This window comes from Theobroma umbraticum, unplaced genomic scaffold (genome assembly GCF_002168275.2).
Source record: "Theobroma umbraticum cultivar Fairchild unplaced genomic scaffold, ASM216827v3 scaffold_56.0, whole genome shotgun sequence".
NCBI classification, from domain to species: domain Eukaryota; kingdom Viridiplantae; phylum Streptophyta; class Magnoliopsida; order Malvales; family Malvaceae; genus Theobroma; species Theobroma umbraticum.
In genome coordinates this window covers 9,788,645-9,799,116 of record NW_018397256.1, presented here as the reverse complement: position 1 = coordinate 9,799,116, position 10,472 = coordinate 9,788,645, and the positions used below count along the sequence as shown (strand labels likewise).

At 32.3% G+C, this 10,472-nt stretch overlaps 1 protein-coding gene across 4 annotated transcripts; it reads right to left on the bottom strand.

Annotated features, from left to right (window-relative positions):
* Window positions 1–6,232: 6,232 nt before the first annotated feature.
* On the bottom strand, window positions 6,233–10,080 carry LPXA (bacterial transferase hexapeptide repeat-containing protein). 4 transcript variants are annotated; one of them, XM_021420505.2, is made up of 11 exons: window positions 9,918–10,080; window positions 9,714–9,793; window positions 9,289–9,413; window positions 9,061–9,169; window positions 8,807–8,899; window positions 8,578–8,694; window positions 8,392–8,475; window positions 8,126–8,230; window positions 7,152–7,238; window positions 6,881–7,013; window positions 6,233–6,689 (listed from the first exon to the last, which is right to left on the bottom strand). In XM_021420505.2, the coding sequence occupies exons 1-10, from the start codon at window positions 10,000–10,002 to the stop codon at window positions 6,894–6,896; spliced, it is 1,005 nt and encodes a 334-aa protein (XP_021276180.1). In that variant the 5' UTR covers window positions 10,003–10,080; the 3' UTR covers window positions 6,233–6,689; window positions 6,881–6,893. The 4 variants fall into 4 exon arrangements, 3 of the variants coding, with proteins under 3 accessions (XP_021276180.1, XP_021276179.1, XP_021276178.1); XM_021420504.2 differs by having other exon boundaries at window positions 6,233–6,666; XM_021420503.2 differs by having other exon boundaries at window positions 6,233–7,013.
* Between the last annotated feature and the right edge of the window lie 392 nt (window positions 10,081–10,472).

Below are 10,472 nucleotides of genomic sequence, written 5' to 3'. Positions count from 1 at the left end.
CAAACACTTTGATGGAGATTGAGATTGAGATTATATTATATTGGATAGTATATCTTACCCAACTAGCATTCGTCTTATAATAGACTTATTATTATATATTATTATATTTAATAATGGTCGACCAGATTGTTTTTAAGGGTATTAATTAATTAAGCTAATGAGTTTAATAATCCAATGCACCCATTGGCCAAGTTGAAGAATTTATTAGTCCTCTCTAATTGACATAGAAAACAACTCCATTTGCAAAATTCCCAATTACACTTATTTGGCATTATCATGAAAAGGAATCTCTCTCCTTGTAAAAGATAAGATAATGTTGTCAAGATAGTTTTTTTTTTTTCTTCTAACCTTGTTTGACTATCCATTAAGTTAATTATTAGAGCAAGTGCATAATGTTAATTAATTATTTATGATAACTATGTGAGAGTGAGATGAGAGACATCAAGAATTAATTAAGTTCATTGCATTTAGCTTTTTTTCTTTTTATGTGAATGAGACCAGACTACAGGCTATATGCATCCTAGACCTAGAGAGTAGAGTCTATGCAAAAATATTCTAAGAAATTAAAATATACTACTATATTTATTAGTATATATTCATTGAAATACTTAATTAATCTCTTTTTTACCCTCTCCTGAACTACATACTTGCACAGTTAAAGAATGGAAATTACTTCCGTTTTAATTTATTAAAAGTTCAAAAAATTATAAAATAAATACAAAGATATACTAATAATCCCATTTATAAAGGTTTTGGACTTGATGAGATGCCTCCAATTGCTTAAAGATAGTCCTAATTGAGTTGCAAACAAATAATGGAACGCATGAAATCAATCAAGTTGCAAGGCGAATCTCCAAATTCCCATTTTATATTTTTCCATTTTGTACTAAACCATGTACTGTTTAGGGCTTTGTACTAACCATGAGCTTCAATTATTAATGCAGTTTTTGAGGTTAAAGATTTGCTTTGAAATTGCTCTCTTGCACTTTGCTTTCTTCATCACCAAACCCAAAAGCAAGCACTTTTAAAGCTAGATATTTTATCAGTTGCAACTACAAAGTGACAAAAAAGCAGTACATGGAACGTGGTGTTTCATCAAAAGCCTCTCCATTTAGGCACTATGTAAAACCCAATGCTTGCGCATTAAGAAAATTCTGCTGAAAAATTAATGTATTTCATAAAATTTCAATATCTTACATTGTCAAGATATAAATGAAATAAATGCTTTATATATAAAAACTCATAATAAATTTATTGAAAGGAAGAAAAAAGAAAAATGATTCGTGCACACGTGAGATTGGATTAGGTCTTAAGAAAATGTAAATTTCTTACTTTGGTATATAATTTTATTTTCTTGTAAACGTTATTTGACTCAACATAATATTTCTTAATTTCTGCTAATTTTAAAGTTGTTGGTTTATGTGTTCATGATATTTGGTTCTTCTAGCGAAATCTCCTGTATTTGCAAAAACTGTAATTTTTTTTTCTTAATTTTCATTGATTTTAAAATGGTTGGTTTCTGTGTTCATGGTATTGGGTTCTTTTAGTGAAATCTCCTGTGTTCGCAAAAGTTGTGACATTTGCTCTTTTGACTTTTATCAAGATTTAATTTATTAGGTAAAATTTGAACATAACATTTGCATTTTTAACTTTTATTTTACTTTTTTAATATATTCTTTTATCTGCTTATTTTCTTTTATGGTTTTTTTTTTATTTTCTTGAGTTAAAGAATGGTAGAACCATTTTAATATTTCAAATCATTAATTTTTTCCTTTTTATCATAAGTAAAAATATAATTAGTTGTATGTTGAAAAATAAACAATAAACTTCAAAGTAAAAAACTAATGATGGATTGATGGTGATTTTTTTTAAAAATAAGATTTTATGATAAAATTATTGAAGTCAATCAGCTATGACAGTTATTATGGCTCTAATCTACTTCATTGCCATAGTTTTGCCAATTCTAATATGAATTCTAAATTATTGTTTATGTTACTTGATTTAACTTTACAACAAGTATATAGAGACAGCAAGCAGATAACTTAGAAGAAATTTCTTCCATTTTGCTTTCTCAATAAAAACGTTGTTGTTGCATAATTCATTTTGCATGAAAGCATGAATTTACTGTCATTTGATATAAGCAGGAATATGGTTTATTGAGTTAAGGAATATGCTGGATTTGAACATTACTTTGACAATTGCCTGATTGTTGTGTATGATTTGATCACTTGTATGATGATTTAATCATCAATTGAGATTGCATGAGCAAATAGCTAGAGGCATAATTTTACTGTCACTAAATTTAAATGAGTTGATATGTTTATTTTTGGTGCATTGATGAGGTCAATAAAACAAAATGATTCTTGATTTCTAAATTTGATATGAAAGATTTGGGATAAGTAAATGTTATTTTGGGTATTAAAATCATAAGATGTGATAATGATTTAATGCTAACACAGGAGCATTATATTGAGAAGCTATTTAAAAAGTTTAGACATTTTGATATCGCAGCTGTAAATACTCTTTATGATGATAATATCTAATTAAAGAAAAATAAAAATGATAATGTGGCTCAGTTTGAGTATGTTCAGATTATTGGAAGTCTGATGCATTTAATGAATTATATTCAACTCAGTATAGCTTATGTTGTGTGTAATCTGAGTAGATATACACAAAGTCTCAATCAAGATCATTGGATTGCCTTGAGCAAACTAATGAAATACTTGAGAGGTGTCATAAACTATGGTATTTTATATAATGGATTTCTTGTTATATTAAAAAGATACAATGATGCTAACTGGATCTCAAATTCAAATGAGACAAAATCCAAAAGTGAATATATATTCACCCTTAGTGGGAGTGCTTTAACTTGAAAATCAACCAAACAAATAATAATTGCTAAATATAAAATGAAATCAGAATTTGTAACTTTGAAGTTGGTTGGCAATGAAGTTGAGTGGTTAAGAAACTTCTTAACAGATATTCTGTTGAGAGTAAAACTAACGCTTTTTGGGTCTATACATTATAATTGCTAGGTGTCAATAGTGCCATTACAAAGAATAAAACTTTTAATGATAAAAATAAACACATTCGCTTGAGACATGATATAATAAAATAATTGCTTAGAGATAAAATTATGTTCATTAATTATGTAAAGTCCGAATTGAATTTAGGCGATCCTTTAACTAAACCCCTAAGAAGAAAATTGATTACTAATACATCAAGGGGAATGAGACTTAAGCTAATTAAGGAAATCAACAAATAGTAGTAAACCAACCTATGAAATTGAAGATCTCATGAATTTGATTCATATGGATAATAATAAGCTATTTGTTGATAAATTGATACACTATTAAAAATCATTGTCCCTCTTATGGTGTGTAAATAGTGTAAGACTACAATGAATGAGAAGTTGAGTTCAATTCTTAATGAGTTCCATATCCCTTATGAGTAGTGTATTAAACTACAACATACACTTAATGAAATCACTTATATAAGTGCGGAGTAGGGTCTTTCCTATGAGAATTGTGCTAAGTTCACTAAAACACTTATAAATAACCCAGCATGTGTTTGGCTTATTCACGTAAAACTGTATTGAACAATAAAAATTATAAGGGTGTAATGTGATTAATGAAAATTATATATCACATAAAGAATTTTTGGTTCATAGAAGTTATAAACTTCATCAAAATTCTATGATTTATGTTTTATTCTTTCTAAGACTGGTTCATAGCTTAAAAAGCACCAATCACGATGCATTACACTCAATTGAAATTTGACCTAACAAAAACCTTTTATGAAACCTTATAAAATATGTGAGGGATTGTTAAAAAAATACTATATTTTATAAAGTTTCAACATCCCACATTGCCAAGTTATAAGAAAGACAATTAGCTTATATATGAAAACCCATAATAAGCTTATTGTAAGTAATAAAAAAAGAGGTTTTGCACACGAGATTGGATCAGGTTTTGAGAAAATGCAAATTCCCCCTTAAGCACATTATTTGACTCCACATAATTTTTCTTGATTCCCTCTAATTTTCCATTGATTTTATGCTTAGTTGAAACAATCTTAATGATTTATAATTCTCTTAAGCGTTATATGACTTTGTATAATTTTTCTTGATTCTCTCTGATTTGTTTTAATGATATGATTAGTTGAAACAGTCTTAATGATTTATGATTCCCTTAAACGTTATTTGACTCTCTGCATAATTTTTCTTGATTCCCTCTGATTTTTCACTGATTTTATGCTTAATTGAAACAGTCTTAATGATTTATGATTCTCTTAAACGTTATTTGACTTTGCATAATTTTTTTTTATTATCTTTGATTTTATATTGATATTTTGTAACGTAAACTTTCTACTCTACTCTATAAATATAATCTCCCTACCTCAATCACAATACACCAATAGTTCTATCATTTCCTTTAAAACTTCTCTGTATATTTTCCCTGTTTAAGATTTATCATTAATTTGACTAAGCCTAATATTTCTTGATTCTTTTATTTGACTCAGCATAATTTTTTTTGATTCCCTCTGATTTTCTGTTGATTTTATGTTGATATTTTATAATGTTAACTTTCTGCTCCAACTTATAAATACAACCTTTCTACATCAGTTACAATACACCAGCAGTTTCCTTATTTCCTCTAAAGTTTCTCTACATATTTTCTTTGTTTTCGTCGTTTTCCAAGTGGGGTTTTTTTTTACAATACACCAATAGTTCTATCATTACTATTATCTCTTACTAGTTTGTGAAAACTAATAAAAAACAGTTTCTGAAATCCTAGAAGATAACCACTATAGTTCTTTTACATCAAGTTTCGTACTTAAAAAGGATAAAAATTATCTTTAAAGATAATAAAATCACACCTAAAACTTGTGTTGATTTTGTGCTTCGTTATTTTTCCGATAAATTCAACAAAGGAGTATTACACCAATGCAGCTCTTCTATTCTTTTTTGGCAAAGGTTTGCTTCATGATATGGATGTACTAAATGGTGGAATTGATTATGAGGAGATGGATATCATAAAGGCTTGTGAAGCAGAGAAAAAAAAAACAAAAGACCTACTGTTTTGTAGGTCCAAGGAGGAACTGTTTTCTCAAACATTTCTGCTGTTTTTCTAGGATCCACTCTTCCAATCCTTACTTAAAAAAGAAAATTCAAGATGCTTGAAAACGCAGACAATTAGAATTTATAAAAAAAAAAAAAAAACTTATCAATTGGTTGTGTCACACATAAGAGGTGGGTACTCTTTTGTCTCCTTTTCCATTTAATTACTTGCACTTAATTATTTGATTTTGAGATTTCAAGTGTTTTCCCTAAAATAAGATATAGTCCTCTTGCATGATTATTAAGTAAATTTACTTAATTTTGTCTACTTTGTTTGTATAAATAAAATTATCTTATACAACAAATCTATTTACCTTATAATATCCAGTTATGTGATAGTTGATCTAGAAAAGGAAGCAAGTTCATTTATGATGTGAATATATGGGGAAAGAAAAAGCAATGAATGGGGGCATGACCACCACAAATGTCGTATTCAATTGAAGGAACTCAACCACTAGCCTATAACATAGGATGCATGCACTTTGATTGTTTACCACATTCAAACCAAAGAAAAAACAAAACATAGAAGAGGTAAGACTACATCATAGATCATAGTCCAAAGTTGAAAACTACAGCATATGTTGTTGAATGTCTATGTGCAAAGCACTTTCATACCTTCGTTTCCTGACATTATTTAATGTCAGTGACTTTGAAGCACAGTGTGATCATTTGTACAAGGAAAAGAGAGAGAGAGAGAGGTGCAGCTCTTGCTTTATAGTGTGAGTAGGTGAAAGAAGAGAAGTAAAAGACAGTTCAGCTAATCATCAATGGCTTTTCCAAAGGGGAAAAGGGGAAAATAATTAGAGAAAGTGGGTTGTCTTCCTCCAAAAAGAAACCTTGCTATGCCCCTTACTCCGACCTGAATCATTCTTTACCACGAAGCAAAGCACATCATGCAGACGCTATTGGTTTGCTTCATCACTGAAAATGGCATGGAGACCATGAAGGAAAGGGTACACGTTCGGAAAGTACAATTTCCTCTTCATCATCAATCTTAGCGTTTTAATTATTTTTTTTCAACAATTTATTCAAACGAAATTTGTAACTAATACCTAGGCCAGAATATGCTGGTTATTTACAACCCTTTTCTCTCACTCAGCATTCCGAATAGAGTTCATGCTCTAAGATAGCTGCAGAGCAGAAGCCCCCTTCATTTATCTTCAACAAACCATACATCATTTCTTTATGTTCAAGAAAAAGGCGACTTTGGAAACAGAACGTTATGGAACCCAAATCAGGCAAAATTTTGGTCATGGGGTACATATCCACAAACTGAAAGAAAGTAAGGAAAGAAAGTAACAGAGATCGTTTCCAAAATTGTATTCTAGAGGATGAGGACCCGTACGTGAGAAATAATATGATTGCTGAAATCTGCTTGATAAGAATACGGATTATATCCCCGCCGATTGGCTGACAAAGGTGTTGTTGAATGTGGTTGAACCAATAGCAGCTTTAACCAATGGATATGTATTATATCTGAGAACTACAGATCAAACCTCTGTGGAACAAGCCAGAGCTTTCTCGGACTGGTGCTGTAAAGCTTGAAACTGTGACAATTGTCATATAAAATCAGCAGAAAGCGCACCCAAAAACAAGTTCAACTGAATCCACACCAAAACAATAAAGCCACTGTCAACTGAATGGATATCTAGCTTACGTTCTCACTCTAGCTCTTAGATGCCATTGATGTAGGACCAAAAAGTAACTAGTAATGAAAAACACATACAAACACACAAAGCGAATAAATAAACTGAAACTCACTCCAGCAATGCTCTCAAGAACTGCTCCATTGTCTGAATTTGCATATTCCACGACGATTTTCAGTAAAAGAATCACGAATGGACTGGAGCATGGAAGATACAGCAGGAACACAACCCAGATCTTCATCATGTTCCTACAAAGTTAATTAAAACTTTCTTTAAGAATATCTTAAACATGAGTTTGAATATTTTTATGTCTGTAATGTGTGTGTGTGTGTGTGCGCGTGTGTGTGTGTGTGTGTGTGTGAGAGAGAGAGAGAGAGGGGTATTACCACTTCAGCAAGACGCTCATCAAATCCCATAGAATTTGTGTCACCGGGCATGAAAATTTTTCTGTAAGCTGTTCTCAGACACTTAATCTAGAACCTTGCCCAAAAAGAAAAATGTACAGCACTTTTAAACACATGACCAGATTAAATGAATGGAGTTATCACAACAAAGTAGAAACTTATCTCCATGTATCAACGGTATAGACTATAAGTGATGAACAATCTAACAAACTAAAGGAAAGGCAGAATAAAAATAACAATATTGTGCTCAAACAAAATTCCAAGAAGCTGCCTGTGACATCCTCCAAGCAATAAAAGGACATGAAAGACTAGCATTCACATATAATTTTTCCTTGCAAATTCTATACCTTATGTTTGTTTAAAAAATTGAACATCTGGATAGTATATGTTGATTTGAACAGCAACGGAAGCAAATATACATTAGAAACTACAATCTTTCAATCTTGATAGACTACAGCCTAACTCCATATCCAATGAGTTTCCACATAATATCACCCATACATTATAGGATGAACTTATCTTACCATGTCTTTCATTTCTATAAATATACTCAATAAACATTTTCTTGGCTGGAGTTAGACTCCATAACATGCACTTTGGAGAAAGGCACACCATAATAATGCCTTAAACCGACGACAGTGGGTCTTGTGGCCAATATCAAACATAAAAAATCATAAGAAGGTGATACATTTGAACACAAATGCTACTCGAGGCAGAAATAAGAGAAAAAGCGAATGCAACTTTGAATAGTTTTCTGAAATTCCACCTGCATACTATGTTGGTAACCAAAAACCTCAAGCAAAATCCAGAAGACCATGACATGCAATTTTAAACAAAGGAAGACTACATTATAGAGAACGATCTTTTTGAAAGAAAGTCTTTTCCATCCCACACCAATAATATGATGGAAGTAAACTATGAACCCATCAGAATAACTGCTGAATCTTTTCACCAACCTCTGTGACTAGGAATCCACGACGACGAAGACCCTCCAAATTCAAACCACGAAGCTCAGCTCTCTCTCCAGACACCATCATGTACTTTGGGACATCTTGTGAAACCTTCATGCAGGAAACAAAGTTGAATTTGGTTGTAAAAGCAAAGGAATGTCTGTAAGTCATCTGCTATATGATAAAACGGCCCTACAGCTGGATTATGGAACTACAGGACTTATTTAGCATCTTTTTGCAGTGTAGGGCACATATGATACTAGAGGTCATACCACAGATCCACCACCAATGAAAGCAAATGAGCCAATATGACAAAACTGATGAACAACAATTGCTCCTGCAGTGTGCGCATGGTCCTACATTTGTAACACTTGAATCAAATTTAGCAGACACTGTAATCTAAGATAGACACATATAGAAAGACATTTTCTATAGCAAACGGTAGACAAGGGAGTTACCTCCACAATGACATGGCCTGCAAGGAGAGTATTGTTCGCAAATATGTTATTATTACCAATTTTGCAGTCATGTGCAATATGACAAGACCCCATGATAAGATTGTTATCACCAATAACCTGATTACACATGTTAGTTAGATAAGGGAGGAAATGCATGGATAGCATACACATGTTTATGACTTCAATATATAAAGACAAATAATGCTGGTAGTTTTATATGCTTATCTACCGTTATATCACTTGACTTTGAAGATCGATGGATTGAAGTAAATTCTCTGATCTCATTGTTGTTTCCAACATCCAGAAAACATTCATCCCCTGACTAAAACCACAGAAATATGATCATAAGTGGTCATATCTTTTTCAAATATTAAACTTTTGAAACATAGTACACAGCTGCTATCAACATACACATGCTCGTCATTACTAGCCATCAGAAGCATACATTGGATTACGCATCAAACACTGAAGAAGATAAGTTACCTTATACTTCATGTCTTGGCATTTAATACCAACCACAGCATGATGCCCAATGATGTTGTTCCATCCTATTACAGTACGCCCAGGAAGATCATCACCAACAACAGCACCACTGCCTGATAAAGTTTTAGGACTTACATAAATTACGAAATATACTACATAAAATAAATATATTTCTAACAGAAACACAAAAAGAAGAAGAAAAAGAAAAATGACCAAATAGAAACTCACGTCATCAAAATGCAGTGGTTCCCCAATTCAGTATTTCCAAAAATATGGCTTGAAGGATGCAACTGACATCCATTTCCTAGTTTTGCGGAAGAACCAATTGTGCAAAAAGGACCTATTGAAACACCCTGTGCCATAAATTTTGAAATTTTACTGATGGATACATATCATTACAAAGGATACAGCAATCCATAGCCCAACTAATGATTATGCAAATAAGGAAAGATGTCAAAAGGCAATTCAACAAACAGAGAGCCGTTGTTAAAGTAGCAAATTGTTTGACAGGGAAAAGCCAACAAAGAACTGGGTTTCAACAAACAAAACAAGTCACAGATTTTCAGGTAGCTAACTACCAATGCCTATTGAGAGAAATACGTTCCAGGTTTTAATCAAAGAAGGAATAAAAAAAGGGAGTAGAAAAAGAGCACCTGGCCAATCACAGCATTTGGATGAACAATTGCAGTTGGGTGTATAAAGCTCGTACCCTCCTTTTTATTCTGAAAAGCATCTGGTTCACAATCATGGGGGAAAGAAAAATAGAAAGAAACCAATGTAACAAGTTGTTCAATCTTCATTGTAAGATAGATAAAATTGAAAAAAGAAAAAAAAAAAAAAGAAGAAGGGCTTATTACAGTCGAGAGTTGAGGAGAAGCGATGCAAAGATAGAGTGGTGAGAGAAGAGCTTAAGGGCTTTCGAAGCTTGAGCAGGGAACTCATGGGTTGCCGCTCTTGCTCTCACTCTCGCTCTCCGACAATGGCGGATCTTTTTCAACCTTTTAACGTTTTCGTTTTTTCAACCTTTTAACGTTTTCGTTTTTTCAACTTTCAGCCGCCGCGCCCCCGATGCTTCCGATCTTGTCTTTCCTCCCAGATTTTATCCGTTAGTTTCGTACTATGACTCATGTTAATCTAGACCGTTCGTTTTTCCGACAAGATGCTTGATGTACGGAAGTAAATACACGTGGATTTTTTAAACACAAAGAATAGATATTTGGGCCTATTGGGCCAGTTGGTAATCTGCTATAACTTGGGCTACTTGGAGTTTTCAATGTGAGTGGATCGGATCATTCATGCTAAACTAGTTTTGTGTTGAGGATGGATAAGGCCTAATTACTATCTGACTACGGCCCTACAGAAAGGCCCAGTACTATAAAACAAAGAATTCGTGAAATTCCAACAAAATATGA

What these genes read in the sequence shown, in the direction of transcription:
- LPXA (XM_021420503.2), bottom strand. Translation starts at nt 10,002, where the DNA reads ATGAGTTCCCTGCTCAAGCTTCGAAAGCCCTTAAGCTCTTCTCTCACC. An exon ending in CTTCTCCTCAACTCTCGACT is followed by an intron (nt 9,794 to 9,917) that starts GTAATAAGCCCT and finishes ATTGTGAACCAG; the next exon opens with ATGCTTTTCAGAATAAAAAG. An exon ending in CAAATGCTGTGATTGGCCAG is followed by an intron (nt 9,414 to 9,713) that starts GTGCTCTTTTTC and finishes TTTATGGCACAG; the next exon opens with GGTGTTTCAATAGGTCCTTT.